Genomic DNA, 23,630 nt, shown 5'->3' with positions numbered 1-23,630 from the left:
CACAGTTGGGATGTTTATTCCTTTTTGTTTTTGTACTGCAGGGCAAAGACATTCAGTCTTTGAGGCTGGGTTTTGGCAGCTGAGTCTACCCTCCCCTCCTGTTTCAGTCTGGAGGGAATGTTGTGATTCCGAAGAACATGATCTCCAATCCAGGACCCTGGTGCTGTTTTAGAAGGTTGCTAGGTGATCTTGAGGGTTTATGGTCCAGATCCACCCACCCCCTTGCTTCCTGCTTTGAGGAGATGTAATTAGGACAAGTCAGGCTGCCAGGAGAGGGAGCAAGTCCTACTGCCGTGACCAACCATCCATGAACGTGTAAGCCTAGATAAATCTTTCTTCCCCTAAGTTTCTTCTTGTCAAGTGTTTGGTCACAGAAATGAAAACAGTAAGAAATGACAGTGTTTTTGAAAGATCCCCTACAATAGCTTTAGCTTGACTGCTGTAACGCCATTTTGCAAGGCTTAAACATAAAGAACAGGATATCTGCGGTTCAGGGGAAGAAGGCCAAACAGGAGTTCATAACTATAGTCGGCCACCCGGCCTTGGGAGAGAAACCATTGAGTCAAAACAGGATATCTATGATGGGCCACCTGGCCTTGGGGAATAGACAGTTGGGCTAGGAAAACACCACTGTGCCCTAGACAAGGCCAAGTCAGCCGCACACACCAAATTTCCGAAAATTAAGCATATGTCCCCAAGTTCACCCTGGCCTTATTTGAATCAACCAATGGGAACCCTGTAACTATGCTTCTCGCTTCTGTAACCGTGCTTCTGCCCCTGGGATCCTATAAAAAAGTCCCCCTTACCCTAGGAAGGCGCACAAGTCCTCCAAGAGACTTGTCGCCCCAGGTACCTGTGTATTCAAATAAACCCTCTTGCTGTTTGCATCTGATGGATGGTTTCGGTGTGTTCCTTGGGTTCGGGGTCTCTCCTGAGGGAAGATCCCCCCCGGGAATCTTTCATTTTAACTAGTTTACAAATGATTTAGCGTGTTCAGAAGTGTGTGCATAATGATATTAGCCATAACCACACTTTCATGTCAAGGGAGTTGAGCATCCATAGATTTTGCTATCCCTAGAAGGTCCTAAAACTCTATCCCCTGCAGATATAAAGCCCACCCTCACCCCATTTTAAAACATTATGGCTATATCAGATAGACAAAGGGACCCAAAACACCCCCACATAAAAGATTAGGGACCCATGTGTTAAATTTGTTTTGAATTATTGAAATAATGTATAGAGTCTCCCAAACCCAAATCACAGCCTAGCTTTGGTGGCCCAAGGCTGAGAAGTTAATTATTTCCCCAGTGATCCTACCCACTTCTCCTGTTACCTGCATATTCTGCTAACACTGTAGGGGAGGGGTTAAAAGGACAGATGCAATGTGTTCATGTTTCTTGTAACAAATATCTGAGAGAAACTATGGAGAAGGGCAGCAGTTTGGTTCTCTGTTTCTGAGGTTTTGGGCTGTGGTCACTTGGCCTGTCCCTGTGGGCCTGTGGTTAGGCAGAGAGGTAAAAGAGGATGTACATTGTAGAGCAGAGCACTGGGGATCAACGACGCAGAGGGCATGGGACAGTGGCTGAGATCCGTCCCTCACTGGCATGCGCCCGGTTAGGTCCCTGCTCTACTCCCTAGCAGTGCAACTTCAGGTAAGTTACTTAGCCTGTCCAAGTGGGTCCTCACCTCTGACACATTCGATTTCTCAAACTTGCTGGCAAGGGTAATGGTGTTCTTCTCTGATCTGTTTTCCCTTACACATGCATTATTGCTATTGAGTGTACATTTATACATTTAAAATGATTTAGTTTTAGAAAGAAGAGGAAAAAATCATGGGAAGATTAGGTACCGTGATGATGGAACTAATGCTCACTGATTACTCAACACCTGGTGAGCCTGTGGTACTTGGCCCCTCCTCTTCGTAGCAGCCTTTCCTGCATTCATCTGTTTTCCCAGGCCAGGAAGCTCTTCTCATCTTCGTGGGGGCACTTATTGATATTGTGTTAAAAGTTCAAATGATTAAATTACTTCAGGAATGGTTATCAGGTTGACTTAGAGCTGTGTCTGGTTATTGCTTCCCTGTGACAGGGAAAACATCCAGCTTTGAGTCAGAAGTAGGGACAGCTGAGGTGATGTCTGCCATTCACATTGTCTAAATTGAGCAATGCATTCTTCCTTTTCTCTTTCCTTTAGTAGTTTGTTTGGAGACAGGGACTCACTATACAGCCCACACTGGCCTCCGACTTACATTCCTCTTACCTCACCAGAGCTGCGGTTACAGATGTGCACCACCATGCCAGGCTCCAGCATTGAACTATTTCCAAAGCATCGAGTCCCTTCTAGTTCAACAATGGTCTGAAACATCCCTGCTGACACTAAGTGAAGAGCAGCCAGTCTTTAATTTTCTTTTCATTTGTACCAAATTCCTAACATATGGAAACAAAGAAGGGAAATGTAGGAGCTTAGCTGTAGCAAGCAGCAAGCAGGCTTCAAAACAAGAAAGCAAGCTTCCTGGGCCTGGGCTGTCCAGTGTGGAGATCTTATTATTTATTTTTGTTCCTAATATTTATTTTGTTACACAGCGGCCAGAGTCCCAGGGTTTAGGTTCTGGCAGCTTGGCCTTCCTGGAGCTGCTACACAAGGGGACCTCAAGGGGACCTTCAACTTTAGTTTCTGCTCCGTTGCTTTTCTGTGTCCTTCCCACCCACTGTGTTGAGACAGGGGCCCTGACCCCATCATCTCTATGTTGGGAGAAGAGAAAAGCATATCAGATAGCATATTAGGTCTCCTCCAGATTCCTTGTTGTGAGCCTGGCTGCATCAGTAGGCAGTTTTCCTTTTTCCCTTTTAAAATTAAATATTGAATGCATACTCAGTAGTAATGATGTCTATGGAAGGTGAGGTGGACCAGAGGTGAATGCCATTATCCTTGAAGGCCAGTTTAAGAAATCCAGCATTCCAGTATCTTGGCTTTCCCTGCCCTACCCCCTCCCTACCCCCTTCCTGACAGAAAATGTTGTCTTGTGTTTTGAGTTCGTCATTCTCTTCCTTTGCTCATTTGTATTAATAATCCTTTACGGGCGGGCGGTGGTGGCGCATGCCTTTAATCCCAGCACTCGAGAGGCAGTGCCAGGCGGATCTCTGTGAGTTCAAGGCCAGCCTGGGCTACCAAGTGAGTTCCAGAAAAGGCACCAAAACTACACAGAGAAACCCTATCTCGAAAAACAAAACACAACAACAACAACATAATAATAATAATCCTTTACAAATATATCATTTTCCCTATAAGTATACATTTGGTTCCTTCTATGCTTAATTTCACGGAAAGGAACTGCTCAGTGTGTATTTTGTGATGACATAACTTTGTGCCAGCCTGCCCTGGTGAGATTCACCCATGGCGATGCGCTTGGACTCACTGTTCTTTTTCGCTACACAATACAATTACATTATTCACCCCATTTACTGCTGGCCAGTCCTTAGGCTTCTCCTGAGACTTTGTGTCTACAGTTGGTCTCACTGTGAACATTCTTGCCAACAACTCTTTGCACCTGTGTTAACAAAACTAGACTACATGTATCTTCCACACGGATGGTGTCCTTGAGGTCTAAGAGGTTGGGTTATTGAACACTGTGTCTTTTTCCTTGTTATCTTTCACTTACCTGGGCTTGTTAGGTGAGGGAGGCCTTCGCATCTTTTCTGGGTCTTGGTGTTTGTGGTTAGTGCTCCCTTGCTCTTGCCTTCTGCTTTCTGCTTTTCTGGTCCCTACCAACTGCACCCACTGTGGCATACCCATGTTTCCAGGGGGCTTCAGATGTGGGTTTCTTTCAACATATCCCCTGCCGTAGCTGACTTCAGGAAAAAAATCAGAAATATGTTCCTTCAGCACCTCTTCAACTCCACCTGCCAGTGGCTCTGTAATAAGGGATAACAAGTCAAACCACCAGGTTTCAGCGGTGCCTTGCAGCTCCAACTCAGCCTTAGGTAACAGCAGAGAGAACATGATTCTTTCTCTCACAGAATCCTCATTTTCATCACCTGTCTGCCAGACAGGGAGGAGCCACGATTCAACTGGTTTGCTCTGCCATGAGTCTGCCTTGCCATAGTCTTACCAGAAAATGAAGGGGAGCCATCATTGTCTGCTCCCCGACTCCCGGTCCTCAGCTGGCGTCTCTCACATCTGCTCTGTAGTCTCCTGCTCATTGGCCTGATTTGATTCTTCCCCTAATGCTCCTCATAGAAACCACAGAGAACCACTTAAAAAGCATAACACTGCATTCATACAAAGCAATAAAAATAGTACAGTGTTTAGGGGAGCATTAGAAACCATAAGGGCTTTCCCACACTGAAAATTCCCAAGTGAAACTCTTGTTTGCCTTGTGGCGATGTTCTAAATGATGCCATTTAAGAGAATTTCAGTATTTGTGTTTTCAGTTTCTATTGTTCAATTCTTTCCTTTCCCAGGAGCCCCTCAGCTGATGCTAACTCATCAGTTGACCCTTGTCTCAGTACTTTTCCAAACTGCAAGTCTGGTCCTGTCTTTTCCTTGTGTAAAGTCTCTTACTGGTTTCCTTGGCTGAAGTCTAAACTCTGCTTAGCCTAACAAAGATACCTGCTCAGGCCTCAATCCTCCTCCCCACCTTCCCAGTTAGAACCCTGAGATGCAAAGCAACATACCGAGTCACTCCCTGCAGGCGCCCAGCAAGGCCCCCAGTGTTCCCACACCTACCTGGTAAGGCGCTTGCTGCTTTGGCTGCTGAAACATCCCCCCTTTGCTTATTAAAACTCAGTTCCCATCCTTCCTTGATTCTACCCTTCAGCATAGCTCTTTCTTCGTGGCTCTGATAGGTACACCCCTATTGCATGTACTACATTGGACACCGTGATTGTCAGCTTCTGATGGACACCAAGCTGCTTGAGGCTGAGCTATTGTGTCCTGGCTCCGTTTGCACACCTCTTGCCACAGACCCTGGCACTGAGTGAATGAATGTTCAGTGGATTCAAATCAAACTGGCTTCAATTCCATCCTTAGACCCATCTCCTCTCCCCATCCCTTCTCCCTCCCTCTCTTGTCCTTTCCTGCATGTGTGCATTTTAATTCATTCCCCAGTGAGTGCGACGGCTTCTGAGCACTGAGATAGGGCAGGGCGTCGTCTTCCAGGCAATGGACTAGATAGCAGAGGTAATGAAGAATTCAGAGCCATTCTGTTCCCACTAAGGACTGCATTATTCCAGCCATGGACCATTTCCCTTCTGTCTTCCCTAAGAAGGAAAACAAAAACAAAAACAAAAAACAACCACAAAGACTATTCTGGAACACGAAGTTATGAAAGAACTTGCAGGCTTCATTATCCTGCGGCTGAGCACAGCGTCGTCTCCTTTCAAAGACTGGATTCTTGATTTTTGTTGGTTTCCTTAAAAAAAAAAAATTCCACACAGCTTGCTTCCTGAAAACAAAGGAAACAATAAACAATAGCTACACCAATTTGACTCCAAGGGTTTGCCAGCAAGCCTTCTTAACTCGCATGGCTCTTTTTCATTAGAGAGGGCTGCTTAGCATAAAAACAATGCTTCTAAATTAAGCTGTCCAAATTGCACTTAGTTAATACTCTGGGAACTAATTTATTGTATGATTAAAATATACATTGGCTAGCAGATCTATTTATTGATGTATTACAGCTAGGCAACAAAGCATAATTTTCTCTTATCTGTTGAGTGGTTTTTAATAATCTATTGAAATTTGAAAGAGAACCATTTCATTAAATGGGAGGTGAATAAATACTAAGAAATATAACATTTAAAGAATTATCTACCCATGGAGAATGGGTTTTGAAAATTAATGGTATATCAGTAGCAAGAAAGAATTGGGTTTGTTTTTTAAACAGTAACTTTTTATTGTTTGGATTCAAAGCATAAGCAACAGTCACAAAAATCTCTATGGGAGTGCTAAACAGAGTCAGAAAACAAACAAATGAGAGAGAAAGTGGAGGGAGAGGGAGGTGGCCTGGTTCTGGGCAAAATGACACGAAGTTGTCTTAGAGGTGACTGCCATGCTGTCAGCAGGACCAAGGAACTACATCTTCTTACAGTTTGGGGCTCATCGGTCAAATGTTTTATTTCAGGAACAATTGTGGGTTCTGGGATCCCTGTAGACTGTGGGTCGATAATACAGTTAAATCCAAATATCCTGTCTGGTCTGAGGTTTCCCTAACAGCCCAGCTTTGGAGCAGGCTGAATACTCTGATGCGGAATCAAGGAGCCAGGACCTGCTGGGAAGGCTTGAATCTTCTTATTGCCAGTTACAGCAGAAAGCATGGGGCAGGTATAGGCAAGCAGGCAGCAGGCCTTCTCATCTTTCTGCAAATATTTGAAATCTAGCCCATCTGATTTCCAGAGGCAAGGTTTCATCGAAGTTTGGGGCCTTGTAATTTATGTTTCAATGACTGTTTCTTTGTGTGGCGGTGGCTTTCTGTCACTGTGACAAAAACACAGTGGAAGAGCTGGTGGAAAGGAGCAAAGGTCATTTTTGAAAAGATTTATTTCTTTTCATGTGCATTGGTGTTTTGCTTGCATGTATATCTGTGTGTGGGTGTCAGGTTCCTTGGAAATGGAGTGGCAGACAGTTATGAGCTGCCATGTGGGTGCTGGGAATTGAACTCAGGTCCTCTGGAAGAGCAGCCATTGCTCTTGACTGCTGAGCCAGGTCATTTTGGTCACACTGTCCATGGTCCCTGAATGGGGTCAGCCGCTTAGTCACCTTCTGGCCTGTGGTGAAGTAACACACTGTGGCAAGAGAGTATGGTGAAACAAAGCTGTTTCCTTCACAGTGAGCAGGAAGCAAGAAAACAGGAAGGAAGCTAATATCTCTTAGAAGGCCGCGCCTCCAGTGACCTTTCCTTCCCCTGAGACCTCTTAAAGGCTTTCTTGTCTTCCAGTAGTGCTGAGGGCCAGGGACCTAACCTTCAACACGAGTGTTTGGAGACTACTTCATATTCAAACCATGGCGCTCGAGTTTACCTTGGAAAAGAGGAAGCCTGCCAGCATGTTCCCTGTTGGTCTGGGAAAGACAAAAATGTAAGAGAATCCTTGTCTGACCGTATGTCAAAGGCTTTCATTTGCACTGTTTGCCAGGATCTGCAGTGACACTTCGACCTCAGCTAACTTCATGTTACTGATTCTATATCTAATGGGCTTTTCTGAGTCAGTGGGAAAGGCCCAGCACAGCCCTGTGAGAACCACTCCATCTAACTTTTTGCAGGAAGTAGAGCCTGAGTGGATTGGCTGGCTCATGTTGCATGCTATCCAAGATACTGAACCATCCCCACTGCTGGAGGGCACTGGCTGCTTAGCCTCTGCCCTATCCCTACCCCAGCCCTCACACCAAAGAACCAACAAGAGTAGATCCTGAAGTAAGATACTGGGAAATAATGGACTGGATTGTGCTTTCTTCCCTCCTGTGGATGTCAGATACAAAAACTGGATTCAGAAAGGCCAAACGAGGAAGGACGTTTCAGTTACTTTTTAATTGCGCCAAACGCTGAGTTGTAAAGTGAGTTCCTACAAGGGGAAAAGCCAGAACAGTTTCTTGCCATTCTGCTACAGCAAGTAAGGTCTTGCCTGCTTGTCACTGGTGTGTAGAGCGATGAAGGGGTTTGGCACTACCTGTGGGGAGAAGGGGAGATGGGGTGCAGAGAGAGAATGGGATGGGTGATAGCGCTGGCAAGTGGAGGGGTAAGATCACCGAGTAGTTAAGCCGAGCTGATGGAGGTTTGAGCCCACAGTCAAGCTGCTTCCTTTCGTTCAGATTGTTTGCATGAGCCAGAGGGACCCCTAACATGGGAACCAAAACACCATTGACGATAACTCTTTCCACTCCTGACGAGTGAATCGTAATTCTTCTTTCTAAATAAGTCATCATAGTTAGTTTTCACCTCATGTGTGATAGCTCTTCTGTGTTCTCTTTGCATCCTTTTAGTCCATCTATTATTTCAGAGCTGTCATATTCCCTATTATAATCTGCTAATAACATATGCTTTTATCCTCTACTCACTTAATATTTACCTAAGAATTATGCCCAGATATCCCAATTTAAGAAATACATGTGAAGTGGCATATTTGTAACTTTCCAGGCATGCAAGGGTACCTTGGACTGTTTTCTCTCGGTTTGCACTACCTTTGTGTAAGTGACACTTTTTGTCATTATTATGGTAAGAACATTCATTATTTTTGCCCATCATTTTAGGGATCATTTTCCTTATGTTTGATAAATGACCTTTAGATTTTGTTGGCCAAAGTGTTTTTCAGTCTCCCATTTCCTTGAAAACGTCTCAGTGAGGTCTCCATGTGTACTGAGACGCTAGACTGGCAACCCTTGCAGAACTTTGAAGACACTTTCTCATCATCTTCCAGTTTTCATCATTTCTGTAATTAACTTTCTTCCTTCTTTTCCTGTGAAACATTTAAAAGAATTTTAGTGTGTGTATATGTGTGTGTGTGTGTGTGTGTGTGTGTGTGTGTGCCTGAGTGAATGTATGTGTACCATATGTGTGTGTGTGCCTGAGTGAATGTGTGTGTACCATATGTGTGTGTGTGCCTGAGTGAATGTGTGTGTATCATATGTGTGTGTGTGCCTGAGTGAATGTGTGTGTACCATATGTGTGTGTGTGCCTGAGTGAATGTGTGTGTACCATGTGTGTGCCTGAGGAATGTCAACATAGGCAATGAGTTCCCCTGGAACTGGAGTTTCAAGCGGCTCTGTGCTGTGCTGTAGGTACTGGGAACCAAACCTTGCTCCTCTGCAAGAGCATTGGCATTCTTGAATGCTTCTCCTGTTCCTGTCTGCAGTTCCAGCAGTATCCTGTGATGTGCTTAGATGTCGTTTTCTCTGTAGTTACCTATTTAGGGTTGTCGAGCTTCTCAAGACTGAGAACAGGTAGTTTTTATCAAGTCTGGACAGTTATCAACCAGTATCTCTAAATGTTTCTGTTTCCTTTGCCCTGTCCCTTACTTAGTTTTTGTTCTCAAAGTCCAGCCAAGAAGGATCGGATGCTTTGGAGACTCCTGGCCTTTCCATTGTAATGTTATACTGCTGCTCACCATACTTCTGTCTGGATGTTGTTGACTCACCCAGAAACATAAACTTCTGTTCCTAATATGTTTTCATCTATGTATAAACTACTATAATGCCATTTGTTAAGTTTGCAATTTCAGTTAGCAATGCATGGAAATCTTTTTATTAAGAGTTATGTTTTATATATATATATATATGTGTGTGTGTGTGTGTGTGTGTGTGTGTGTGTGTGTGTGTATACATGTATGTATGTATTGTATGTATGTGTTCACCCGCATGCTTATATGTGAACCTTGTGTGAGCATGCCTGAAGAAGGGCTCAGTGGTCAGAGTATTTAAATGGAGCTGGCTGCTGGGGTTATTGAGGGTTTCCATCTCCAGCTCTTTCTCCGTCTGCAGGCACTCACGGATCTAACAGAAAGTCTGCTGTTTCCCAGTGCCAAGCCTCCATTTTTTTGCCCCTTTGGAGGTTTTCACTGAGTTTTGCTTTTCCACATACCCCTAAGACTATAAGGTCAGCTTTCTCTTGAGTCCACAACAGACAACACTCACACCAAAGCTCCAGCTGGATTTCTCCAGGAACATACGGATGATACTGTGTTGTGGACATTTGGATCCACTAAGGCACCCGGAAGCCACATTTCTCCTACTGTTCAATAGTCATTGCTAGTCTGATGTTTTACAACAGGAAACTCCTCCTGTGTGTGTGTGTTGCTGAAGCATCCCTGCCTTGATCTCTGCTCTGGTTTTCTTGGACAGTCTTGCCTCATTCATAGTCAAAGGTGTCTGCTGACAATCTGGGGCTGGGTTTTTGACTCTCACTTTCAGTTACTTTTTCTTTTCAATGTGTCTTTTCCCGAGGGTATATTTATCTTAGTTTCACCTTTAGTTACTATCTGGAAGCTAGAAGCCAAGAGTTCACAGCTAGAGTGTATAATGAAAACAGTAAAAGAACTTGTTTAAATCTGAAAGCCTAACAAGTAGGTGTCTCATGTGCATCAGTTTGTCATGGACATTGGGCTCCTCCAACCCATCCTACTTCTTGTATCTACCATGGGTCCCCTTTTCATTGTCCTGGATAATTACTATCCTTGCAAATCTGCTCAGGTCAGAAGTCTAAGAGGAGGCAGCAGTGAAGGACAATTGTCAGTTGCCTTTGTATCTGATCAATCCCTGATTTCATTGGTTCAGCTCTGGCACCGCCACCTCCTTCCCATTCCCACTCTTCCCTATGAACCTACACCATCCTTTGTCTAAGCTGATGGTCCTGGTATCATTCCCTTCTGAAGCCTCTTCTGTAGTCAGAGCTTTCTGTCCCATCAGTCAGCTCTACCCCACCATCCAGCTCCCAAATAACCATACAGAGATGTGTTGTTAATTATAAATGCTTGGCCAATAGCTTAGGCTTGTTACTAACTAATGCTTACATCTTAAATTAACCCATATTTCTTATCTATGTGCTACCACATAGTGGTACCTTTTTTCAACACAGCATGTTCATCTCCTGCTTCCAGTGCATCTGGCTGGCAACTCCACCCCCTTCTTCCCTGTGCTCTCTTTTTGTCTGAAAGTCCTGACTAATCTCTACCTTCCTAGCTATTGGGCAGGTTTTTTTGTTTTGTTTTGTTTTGTTTTTACAGTAAGAGCAACACATCTTCACAGTGTACAGAAGGATTATTCCACAGCATACCTCATTAGATGTTAGGTAATTTTAATAGTAAAAATCTGAGCATGTCATTTCCTACTTACAACCCTCTAGGTTCTGCCCAGACTAGGCAGATCCACAAAGGCCTGAAGTTGCTTAGGTTTCCACAGACTGTGGAGAAATGAAGACTGGGCAGCCAGAGTATCAGCTGTGGTTTCGGTTGGGACAGTGAAAATAATCTACAACTACCTAGTGATGACAGAGGACGCACTAAATGTGACTGGGTTGTACACCTTAAAATGATTAAAGATATAACTTTATGTTAAGTGTATTTTACTGCAATTAAAAATAAACCCCAAATCTAATCTGTTCACCCCAGCACATCCCAGCGGGTGTGTATCCTGTGGTTGCTTGTCCGGTCAGCTCTCCTCAGTCTCACTCTACTACTCAGGGAGTAGGGCTGCATACAGAAGTTGTGCATGCCTGTTATTTCCTATACATGCAGGAGCAGATTCCTCCTTGGCAGTATAGTCAAGCATCCATGCACCCCTGTCCACCCACTATCCAGAAATCTTTTCCCCAAAGACCCCTGAGAAGTTGGCCCTGACATGTCTGTATCATAAGGCCATTGTGAGTTTCCCTGTGTTCTGGCAGTCAAAAAAGCCCCAACTGGGAAGCCTTTCCTGCTAGAGCCACACCTCTAGATCCAGGGAGAATCGAATCATTTACTAAAAACTAAATTGGAATGAAGCTCTAAGTGTTTGTATAACCCTTTTAAAATTCATGGCACACTTATGACCCCCTCAGAACATCTGGAACGCATGAGCTTAGAAGCTCCCAAAATACATCATATCTGGGGATGAGGCTATTTCCATCTGGGGAGCCTTGAGATTAATCTTGTCACATTTACATATGTAATCACAACCCTGCCACATTTTGTCACACACCTCTGAAAGCTGCTGAGTAGCTTGCATCCTTGATTTGTGAGTTGTGAGTCTTGGCTATAAAAAAAACGAATGTGTTATTTTTCAGCACTCATAAATTTATTTTTGAGGTTGATGTTGGTAAAACTCTGTATATGATCAACTTGGGAACTTGGAGCCATGGGAAACAATCCCATGCCTATAGAAGCTTAACTTTCCAGTGTGAAGGACACTGGGTCCCATGTCATTGGCTCATTCCATATGGCCGCTCACAAGTAGACCAAGGTGAGATACATCACAGAGGAAAATGATTAAATAACTTCCTTGTGCTCCTTACCACTGAATGATCAAGGATGTGGAGGGTGCCCAGGCTCAAGGATATGTGAGTAGATGTGAGGAGAACAGATACCCAGGAAGGATGGAATTGTACTGAACTTGTATTGTCTTGGCATCAATAGAAAACCCCCTGCTTTGCTGCAGAACAGAGAAAGTACTGATGCAGATCGCAGCAGGTAGTCCTTGGATGGACCACTCCAGTCACACTTTGGAATTACTAGCAATGCAGATTCTCAAGACCCTCCATGGACCCTTAGAATAAATAGGAAAATGCAAATATTTTTATGCACATCCAAGTGAAGAAACCACTCCTCAAACAACTCTTTTAAACCAAGATCATTCCTATGATGGTCAGAACACTGAGTGTTCCAGGGTAACTACACTACAGTGAATATTTTGACTCTAAGGGCATTTTAAAATCAATTTACTTGTGTGTGTGTGTGTGTGTGTGTGTGTGTGTGTGTGTGTGTGTGTGCAGGAACACATGAAGCAGTCAGAAGAAGGGAGCAATATCCTCCTCTGCCACTCTGTGGCCTGGCATCTTATGTTTGTGCTAGGGTCTTCACGCCTTCATAATTGCACAGCCTGCCTACGTAACTGCCGAGCCATCTCTCTAATACCAATCCTAGGGTTTTGTTACAGATCATTATTGGTCAAGTATTGTTAATGACAAGAAAATGTTTATTTATGGTGGTATTGTGTTCCCCAATATATTGTGCACCCTAATAAGTTTATCTGGGGTCAGAGGACAGACAGCCACTAGATACAGAAGCTAGAAAAATGGTGGCACTCACGCCTTTAATCCTAGCATTCCAGAGACAGAAATCCCTCTGGATCTTTGTGAGTTCAGGGCCACATTAGAAACAGCCAGGCATGGTGACACACACCTTTAATCCCAGGGAGTGACAGCAGAAAGAGAAAGATACATAAGACGTAAAGACCAGAAACTAGAAGCATTTGGCTGGTTAAGCAGTCAAGCTTTCCAGCAACAGTTCAGCGGAGACCCATTCGGTTGAGGACTCAGAGGCTTCCAATCTGAGGAAACAGGATCAGCTGAGAAGTTGGCCATGTGAGGTTAGCTGTGGCTTGTTCCCCTTCTCTGATCTTTTAGCATTCACCCCAATGCCTGGCTTGGACTTGTTTTTATTAATAAGACTCTTTAAGATTTGTGCTACATTTATTTCTTTTGTGACACTTAGCGTGAACCCAAGACCTCTACTTGACTAACATTTCTCGTATAGCCAGGCACCTGTGCTAAGTCTTCCATACGCAGGAATCCAGTAAGCCTCCACAGGACTCACCATGAACCAAAGAGGAAGCGTTTCTCTCCATTGCTCTCCTTGTCGGACAGTCAAACCATGGTGCTTGTGCTTCTGGGAAAGCAAGAGAAGTGCCTACCTGCTGCAGTGGGCCACAGGCAATTTAACCCTATACTAAACAGTACTGACCCAAACATTTCCTAAATGATTGGGAAATCTAGGTGCTGAGCTGGACAGGGTTTGACTCAAAGGTTAAGGGCAGACATGACATGAAGTCAGAGATGCCAAGCTTTTCATTCCATTTGAGTCATCATGTGTGTGTGTGTGTGTGTGTGTGTGTGTGTGTGTGTGTGTGTGTGGTGTGGTGTGTTTAATCTGAGTTTATGTTGTCCATATATTAATAACATGTGCTTCTTTGTGTTCTTTGTCTTTGCTCATCAAGGTAATTGTCCGAGGTGGAGGACACATTTTGCCCTACGACCAGCCGCTGAGATCATTTGATATGATCAATCGATTCATCTTTGACAGAGGATGGGAACCTTACAATTCCTAAACTCCTTTCCATAAACAGTTATGAATTTTAATCACAAAAGATTTTTAAAAGATGTCATGTAAATAAGAAACATATCTTTTTATATTTGCAAGGTATTTCTTATCAATAAAAGTCAAGCCGAAACACATGACCTTTTGGTTTTATCTCTCCTAAATGAAAATCACATCTTGATTTAGGGGATGGGAAAAATGGGTTCTGATGGAATATCTAATCCTTCCCAGGACAGAAAGTTCAATAAATTAATAGACTAATGACAACATATGGTTCTGTAAATAATTGAAACAGCTTATCTCCGGACACATCTGTACTAGGGACTTTCCTGTTGCTTTGACCAAGATACCTGGCATCCAGAAACAACTGAGGGAAGGAAGATTAACTTTGGCTTCTGGTTTCAGTGCCTCCCTACAGGAAAGGTACAGCAGGGGCTCAGTCCATGGCGGCAGGAGTGTGAAGAGAGGCTGTTCACATAGTGGTGGGAGCAGAGAGGAAGGCTGGATCCTAGGCTGGGCTGTACCTTCAGAGTTCACCCCTCGGTGCTTCCCAGCAAGGCCCCCACATCCTAAAAGCTGCACAGACTCCTAAACCAGTGTCTCCACCTGGGAAATAATAGTTCACAACACGAGCCTGTGGGGACATTTCAGATTCTAACTATAACAGCCTCTAAGGAGGTTGATGAATATTACTATGAAAACAGCTGAGTATCCCAAAGGAAGACATGCAGGTGTAACAGTCTCTGGAAGAGACTTTGAGCACACAAAATCTCAGTACAGAAGGTGCCTTGTAATTCTGTCCTTGTAGAAGAATGATATGTCACCAACTCCAGATGAGCAGGGGATGTGATGCATAGAGCACACTCAACCTGCCTTTTCTGTTTTGGAGTTCTCTGGCTCAATTGAGTTGTACACATTCAGTAAACAGCCTGCAGGTTATGTCAGATCTTCTTAAATCTGAGTTTTTAATTTTCTGCTTTCTGTAATCAAATGAAGAGCAATCTAATCTTATGTCATTGTTGGAATTAAAACTGAGCTAACCTGGCACCAAAATAGAGATATTTTGGAATATACTCATTAGCATTCTTATGACAAAACTGTCACATCCAGGCATATTTTCCTTTTAACACACACATCTCTGAAATTCTACAGCATGTTTAGATTTTCAGCATGTATTACCCAGGTATGATTTGGTGTTGTTGAAATTTCTAAAGGTCTTATAATAAAAACGTGGTACCAGATATTGGGGTAAATGCTGAAAGATCAGAGAGACAAAGGAACAAGCCACTGTCATGTTTCATCTTGCCAATTCCATAAATCCTCTGTTTGAATGTCTCTGAGTTCTCAGCAAAAGGAGTCCTCTCAGCCGAAAGGCTTCAGCACAAAGAGCCTAGCCAAAAAGCCTCTAGCTGAAAGGGATGCTTCTGCTGAAAAGCCTTTAGTTTCTGTCTCCTCACACCTTACATATTTTCTCGGCCCAGTCATCACTTCCTGGGATTAAAGGTGTGTGTGCTTCCCAGTACTGGGATTAAAGGAGCGTGCCACCAATATCTGGCTCTGTTTTCTCTCCTAGACTGAGTCAATCTGGTATAATCCAGGGTGGCTTTGAACTCACAGACATCAGACAGATCTCTGCCTCTAGAGTGCTAGGATTAAAGGTGTGTGCCACCACTGCCTGGCTTCTCTGTTTAATCTAGTGGCTTGTTCTGTTCTCTGATCTTTGTACAAATTTTATTAGGATACAAAATATATCGTCACAATTTGGCTCACTGAAGAATTAAATTTTATTTTTTCCTTTCATTGAAAATAGACTTTTTTCTTGAATAACACATTCTGATTACAGTTTCCCTCCCTCTACTCCTCCCAGTACCTCCCCATCTTCCCTCCCATCCAGATCCATCCACCTCTGTCTATTAGAAATAAAACAGGCTCCTAAGAGATAATAATAAAATGATATACAGTATATTATGACATAATAAAACACATATGAACATATTGGAATAGGAGGAAAATAGCCCCCCAAATGGTGCAAGAAACAGGTACAGATGCAGAGACACACTCTTTTTGCACTCTCAGAAATCCCATAAAGACTCTAAACCAGGACCTATAATATATACTCAGAGGACCTGTACAGCTAAAAGAGAGAAGAGAATATACAGAGAGATAAAGTACAAATGAAAATTAAGATAAAATGTTTTTATGACAGGAAAATCTCTGACACAACAATATGAAGCAAGAAACCTCCAAAGATGGTGCTGTGTTTGTATTCTGTTGGCCATCTATTGCTGGGCATGCAACCTTAGAAGTAGTTGATTTCCCCAGTAAGACTCCCTTGGCAAAAACTAATTTCCATTTGCAAGTGGTTACCAATTAGAGATAGCTTTTGGATTAGGGATGGAGACATGTGTCCACTTTTCCTTTCAGCTCTAGGACCCCATCTGGGGCAGACCTGTGCAGGCCCAGTGCAAGGTGCCTCAAGTCTCTGTGAGTTCATATGTGTGATTAGCATGCTGATCTAGAGGGACTTGGTGTTTTGTTTTGTTTTGTTTTGGTTTGGTTTTTGGTGTTCTCTATTCCTTATGACTCTTACACGCTCCATCTCCTCTTCTACAGGTTCCTCTGAGCCCTAAGGGGAGGGAATCGATGGAGACATCTCATTTAAGGCTCAGTATTACAAGGTCTCACATTCTCTACACATTGACTGTCCATGATTCTCTGTATTTGTTCCCATCTGCTGCAGGAGGAAGCTTCTCTGATGATGGCTGAGCAAGGCACTGATCTATGAGTATAGCAGAATGCCATTAGGAATCATTTTATTGATATGTTAGTAGTTTTTGTTTATTTGTTTTGTTTTTAGAGTAGTAGTGTTTTTGTTTTACCCTAGTTCCCTGTCTGGTCTCGGGTTTTTGGTCACTCAAGCAGTGTCAGGTATGGATTCCATTTTGTGGAGTGGGCCTTATGTCAAATCGGATATTGGTTGGTTACTCCCATAAACTTGTACCACCATTTCGCTAGCATTTCTTGCAGGCAGGACACCATTGTAGATCAAAGGGTTTGTGGCTGGGCTGGTGCTTATGTTTCTTCTTTGACAGAATGCAGAGGACCTTCCTGTACCAAAGACACTAGGACGTAGAGGTGAAGGCTCCATGTAGGCTCAGCTCAACTTCTCCATGTTTGGTGAGTTGTGTAGGTGTTGTCTTGAGCAATGGGGCCTTGCTGTTAGCTTGTCAAGAGCAACATATAGACTTAACAACATCCTGGGTTGTTTGAGAATTCCCATAGGACCTCTTTGGCCAAAATTCAATTATCTGTAACCTAGTCCCGGTAGTGAAGGTGTCATTTGGTAACAATATTTGGCCAGTTGGGGCTCTGTCTTCCCCATTATTTGGTAACTTCATTTAGATCGCCTTCATATATGTGTATATTTTAGGAAGCTTCTACTCTATTAGGTTTCCATATAAGCCCCCAAATGCCCCTTAATTTTAGTTGTCTCTCCCCAGATTTCCTCTCTCCTGCCCACCCCCATTTGATTTTCCTCGTCTAGTCCCCCACCTCCACCCGTAACTGTTTATTTCCCTTTCCTAGGGAGATCTCTGTCTCCCCCACCCCCTTACTCTATACCTACTTCTGTGGTTCTATGGATTGTAGCTTGGGTTATCACTGACTTAACAACTAATAGCAACACATAAGAAAATATACGCAATATTTGTTTTCCTCAGTCTGGGTTACCTCACTCAGGATTTTAAAAGCCACATTTTGCACTGGCTAAAATAATGTGTTTCCAGTTTTAATTTCTCATGTTGTGCTTGATTTGTTCAGCTTGGTGATTTTTTTTTTTTTATAGTAACCAGTATGTTATGTTGTTCATCACACTTATATAAGTCATCAAGTCAACCATTCTGCTTAAAAGCAGAGACTTCACTATCACAGAGAACAAAGGGGTAGGGAAGGTGAGCTGCTTTTCCTGTTCTTAGGATGAAGCAGCTGGGTTTGGTTCTATAAACATGTAATGGAAAGGGTAATGAGCATGGCCAGAGTCCTGGGGCTTAGCCTCAGCTGGGCCACCATGCACTTTGCAGCAAACTCCTTTCCCACCAGAAATGGACTGCCTTGATGTGTGAATAGTGCCTGGTACCAAATTATAGCTCAATAAATGGAAATCATAGGTGTTTTTTAGCATATTTTTTGTTCTCATCACAGGAGAGTAGGTAGTGTTTGGTTAGGGAAGGGGAACAGCTTGCCAGGCCTCCAGGAGCCGCCCTCACCAGCCCTTCCAAGGGGACAGGCATATGGAGGTGAATCTGTAGATATGTAACTTTAAGGAGGGAGAGGAAGGGATCAGCCAAAATCATATATGAAGATTCCATAAAGAAGCCTACTGAGTTGTAGGCTCATTAAAAAATAAAATTTAAAATAAAAGGGGGAGGGTTAGAAAGCCAAGTTATTACGGTTAACTGGAAAGAGTCTTGTGTAGGTATTCTCCAAGTGGGGTGACTACCCCACGTGGGATGTCCAGAGAGAAAGTTCTAGAATGTCTGAATCTATTTGTTTCATTTTGAAATGAGAGCATAAATACGCCTCACTCGTACTGAATGCTGATGGTCTCTATGCCCTCCTATTCTAGAAGCCTGTGGTACCTGCAGAGACGGGGCTTTCATGGAGGAGGAATCCACAGAAGCCTTTTCTGGTGCCTCAGGGTCCAGCACGGTGCCAAGAGCTGCACTTTATAACAAACACAACATCATCAGTGATTAATTTCACCAAAGCATCAAATTAACTTCATAAAGCCTCTGATCTTTGTAACACTTCACTCGTTTCTTAATGTTTGAACACATATCAATGCATTATAGTACTTTGTCATGAAAAATGTGATCCCTATATAAAAAGGAATACTTCACACAAAAATACAAATAATCATGTATGTACCTAGTTATAGTTTCAAAATAAATTTTAAAATGACAGTCACAAGAATGTTCATCTCTAATCCTATTGGAAGACTACTATGGCTCTATCACAAAATCAGCTTAAAAGACACACTTTTTGCAAACTGTTGCACTCCACTCTTGGTGGGGAAGGGGCAAGTAGGTCTCTGTGTCACCCTATTACCTGTGACAGCATCTCTGTTGGCCAGTGGCCAATGGCAGTGGGCCACCTCACTGCATTCTTTCCAAAGAAGGCACAGATTGGCCTTTCAAGGTAGAGTGACGTGTTCACAATTAGTAAGAAGGTGTCTTTTTTCAAGACTTGACCCTGTAACAAGAGACTTTGAAAACAGATGTTTGGTAATGTTTCCATCTTGCTCTGAGCACGTTACCAAAAGCAAAACTATCCTTAGAGTCCAGAACACTTTCAACAAAACCTTTGCCTGAGATAGACAGGATGGAGAAGGCCTTTGTCCAGTTAGCGTGACTCTTTTAATGAGGATTGTCTTCCATTTGGAGCCACACAGCTCCATAAAGTGGCCTTTTCAATTGCCATGGACTTCAAAACCAAGCAATAAAGTAGACTGAACACATGACTGGATGTCTAATAGCTGTGTTAAAAAAGATCTGACCCAAGATTTCCCCAAGTGACAAAACATAGCAACACAGCGATCCTATTAAAGGTGTTAACAGTGACATTCCAGAACGCAAACATTTTGTACCGTTAAAAATCAAACACATTTTGAAGAAATTAGACATTTTACGAGTGTGTGTGTGTGTGTGTGTGTGTGTGTGTGTGTGTGTGTGTGTGTGTAGGAGCCTGAGCACATACCTGTCTATACAGTGCACACATGGAGGGCACTGTGCAATCGGTTCTCCTCCACTGTGGGATTCTGTGAGTTCTGTGGATCAGGTTCAGGTCACCAGGTTTAGTAGCAAGATCTTTTACTGCTAAAGCATCTCAATAGCCTTTTATTTTATTTTTTAAATTTATTTTTGTGAGACATTTTTATTTAATTTAAATTTCTTTGATTATTTTATTTTATTGAGAAAGAATCTCACTCTATAGCCCTTCACGGCCTTAAAGTTATGGCAATTCTTCTCCTCTACTTCCCAAGTGCTGGAATTGTAGACATGAGCTAACATACCCAATAAGAACTTAGATAATTTAAATTTGATATTTATTTTACCTTCTGTGGTTCCCACTTTGAATAAAATGCGCTATGTTTGTATTTCCCACATGGTAAGAATGTAATTATACATTTTAACATACCGTCAGTGTTTCTGTTTTGCAGAGCCATGTGAACCCAGAGGCTCATGCATGCTAAGCAAGTTCTGCACTGGGAGCTACATGTTCAACCCCACATATTTTTTTAGTGAAGAGGTTGACAGCAACAATGTTCAGACACTGCTGATTGGGAACACAGAAAAAGTCAAATTTGAAAGTAGCATTAAATTTACTGCTGATTTTCTGAAGTTAAAAGAAGGAAGGAACCGTCGTGGGGGAAATGCTCATCTGAGTGGCCTGTGCTGCCACCGGGGGCCATGGTGACATCTGGGCCTCGGCTGCCTAGGCCGCTGCTAAGGACCATGTCTAGGTCCATCTATGGTTCTACTACAGCCGGGGTCTGTGTGGTTGTCCATGGTCCATGTTTCCACCAAAGACCACACAGATGCCCATGGCTTGGGCCATCACCTGTAACCATGTTGGAGTTGGAGGGTCATGCCGTCACTGGGTCATGGTGTTGTCCAGGCTCGAGCTGCTGAGGACCATGTCTGGGTCTGCGTCCCTACCACAGCCAGGGTTTGTGTTGATGTCTGTGGCCCCCATGTTACCACCAGGGGCCATGTAAACCATGTGTATTGAAATCCAAGAGCCATGCTGAGTTAGCCCCACCCTTTACTGGTCCTGGGAGATCTGGCCCTACCCCTGGCCAGCCATAGGAGAGCTGACTCCACCCCACATGGAAGAGCTGGCTCCAATAATCCCAACCCAGGGAAACCTGATATCTTCACTCCTCTTGGGAGAGCTGACCCCAATGGTGTGGGGGCAGGAGAGCTGACTCTACTCCTCACCTGATGAGGGCATTCCCAATAGAGGCCTGGACTGACCTCTCTGCTACCACCCAGGCCCACATCCAGTGCTTTGAGTTGACCAACCCCAACATCTATCCCATCTATGATCTGCTGAAGCACATGAAGGGACTGGTCCTGTGGAACCATAGCCACAGGATCTCCATGATATGTCAACAGCAGGATGTTTGAGAGGAGTTTCAGTGAGGGTCTAGTATTGATGGTGTACCAGAAGCCAGGGGCCTTGAGCCAGACCAACAACTCATTATAATGAACATTTGCAGGTACAGCTGTTTGGACAGAAGGGTGTTCTGCATGACACACCATAGCTCCCAATGCCACTAAGATGAATGACAGGAGGTGGAGAGGCAGGAAAGACAGAGGATCCAAGTGGGATTTTATTTGTTTGTTTCAATAATTAAAAATTTTTCTTTTTAAGGGGACACTGCAAGGGTGAAGGGTAGATATAAAGGGATTAAGAAATGAGTGGGATTGGGGTGCCAGATGTGAAATTCCCTAAGATTCAATAAAAATATGTTTTAAAAATAAGTTGTAAGGGAGAGAGTTGGGAGGGAAAGTGGGAGGGGGAGGAAGAGAGGGAGAGAGAGAAGAGGGAAAGAGGGGGAAGGAGGAAGAAGGAGGGAGAGAGGGAACAGGAAGGGAGGGAATGAGGATTGTTGGAAAGGGCAGGAGAGGGGAGAGAAGGAGGGGTGGGAATGAACGAGTGAGGGAAGAGGAGAGTGGGGCAAAGCAGTGGACACCGTTTGCTTTAAAATTGTTTCCACTGGGCTCAGGAGAGGCTGCAGAGACAATGATTTGTATGAAAATGCATTTGAATTATGAATCTCTACAAAGTACTGAGAGCTGTCATTCAATGCATGCTGCCAAATTATCTTTTGTCATGCCACCAGAAATAGGATGCATACAGCCAGAAACCAAGGCCAGAGTCTTGTCCCTGATGCAGAGAAAGTCTGATGATCCTTCCCCTAGCCTCCCTCCATCTGTGGATACATAGGCCAGGCTGTGTCAGGCTTACACTCTTTAAGAGCCATTCTGTTCTTCATGCATGGCCTTTCAGAGGTGATGGCTGGCTGGAGACTCTTCAGCTCCACTATTACATAGGGGGCTTGTCTCTTGGGGTGACATACAGCTACCTGCACACATATGTTGACTTTATCTCACATAGTATAGTATATCGATATTAAAATGCTGGGGATTTAAAAAGCATTCAGGGGGGAAAAAACCTGAAAGTGATTCATTTTGTTGCCCCTAAGACACTGAGCCTAGGAATTAAACACAGACTGTTGTGATTTATATCTACTGGAGACCAAGAGAAGACATCTGGCCAATCATTTTAGCAGGATTTTTGGCAAACTGGGTTGTATGACACAAGGCTGTCTGCATTCCCCAGGGCTCCCGGTGTGTGAGAAAGCCAGTGTTGTAGCTGCTGCCTGAATGGATTTCACAGGAAATGCTGTTGCATCTAGCCAAATCTTGGGGGGCAAATATTAATGTTTTTCTTAAATGTTTAATTTTCAAATTGCAAAAGTAAGGGGGCTCATTGCAAAATGAATAATAAATAATCCCATAGCACACACTAGTGACTGACTACTGCTAATGTTCACCTGTGCTTCGAAGATTGGCATTTGTGGCAGTGACAGGAGTCACTACCAAAATACTGCACCAAACAAATAGAGGAAGAGAACTCCCCAAGATGCTGTGACTGGAAGAAAGAGACGCAGATGGATTCGATGTTTGGCAGCCAACAACCAAAACCTGTCCACCACACACCAGTGTCAAATCTCAGCAGAAGGATGAGGGCCAGATTCAGCCTGTTGACAGGAACTGGAAATACTCTGGAATTTCCCAGTGCATGTTTACAAGCAGAACTCATGTGTGTATCTAGTAATTTCTGAAACTATCTGAAATTCTCACATGTGGGGAAAAAAAAGAGGGCAGAAAAAGAGAAAGGTGTGAGGGAGAAAGCAAGGGACACACACAGCAGGACCCAGCTGTGTGCAGCGGTCAGCCCTGGGCACTGAGCTTCCTGGGAAACAGCCAGGTAGGTCCTCCTCCAGGGCACATCAGGATGAGCCACACTAACTGAGAGACAGAACTCTTTCTGGGTGATAAGGACCCAAAGACAAATCCCATCCCCTGCCCTGCCCTTGAAGCCTTCTAAAATAAAGTGCCTGTGCTGGGAAGAGCTGACTTCATGAATATTAATGAACTCCAGAGTGTGTGTGCTAACAGAGAAAGCTCCAACATGGCTAGAGAGTAAGAGCGTCTAGTTACTCCTCGTTGAAGAAAAGAGGGTGCTGCCAATGGCTGAACCTCCACATTGGTGTTCAGGGACAGTGAGGCTCTGAACATTCCTCTACCTCTCTCTTACTTTTCTTCTCCTATTCCTGATATTTTTTTCCCCCTTGAAAATTGGAATTCACAAATAACTTCCCTAAACTCCTGTAATTAACAGAGGAGAAGCACTCGGTCTATGACAAGGTGATTGGGCTAATTCCCAAGTAACCATGGCTTACTTTTTCCTTCAAGTAACCATGGCTTATTGTTTCCCTTCTTGTGTCTATGCAGCTGGAGAAAGATCTGGAAGCCCACCGGCCAAATGGCCTTGGGAGAGTGTAAAGTGATGTTTCTGTATTTAAATCCCCACACGGGGCTGGGTAGGTGGGGCAGCAGCTAGGACAGGCTGTCATCTGCCAACTCCAGTCTCCCCAGGGAAGAGAACTATTCTTTAAGGGGGACATTTTGAAATGGCCCTATCCTGTGATTCACTGGAGGGAAATAGCAGAGGCTTGGGGGCCAAAATAAACAAAAGTTCAAAAAATATACACAGCTTTTATGACAA

The 23,630-nt window shown here is 43.7% G+C and overlaps 1 protein-coding gene across 1 annotated transcript in view; it reads left to right on the top strand.

Moving 5' to 3' along the window:
- Cpvl (carboxypeptidase vitellogenic like) overlaps positions 1 to 13,797 on the top strand; it is a 104,173-nt gene extending 90,376 nt beyond the window's left edge. Inside the window, exon 12 of the mRNA XM_036180821.1 lies at positions 13,672 to 13,797. Coding sequence (XP_036036714.1) covers positions 13,672 to 13,782 — 111 coding nt within the window. The 3' untranslated portion in view covers positions 13,783 to 13,797. The remainder of the gene's footprint in view (positions 1 to 13,671) is intronic.
- Positions 13,798 to 23,630: the final 9,833 nt, after the last annotated feature.

Source organism: Onychomys torridus, chromosome 3, assembly GCF_903995425.1.
Source record: "Onychomys torridus chromosome 3, mOncTor1.1, whole genome shotgun sequence".
Taxonomy (NCBI): domain Eukaryota; kingdom Metazoa; phylum Chordata; class Mammalia; order Rodentia; family Cricetidae; genus Onychomys; species Onychomys torridus.
Note: the sequence above shows the minus strand (reverse complement) of the source record. Positions and strands in the feature narration are given on the sequence as shown.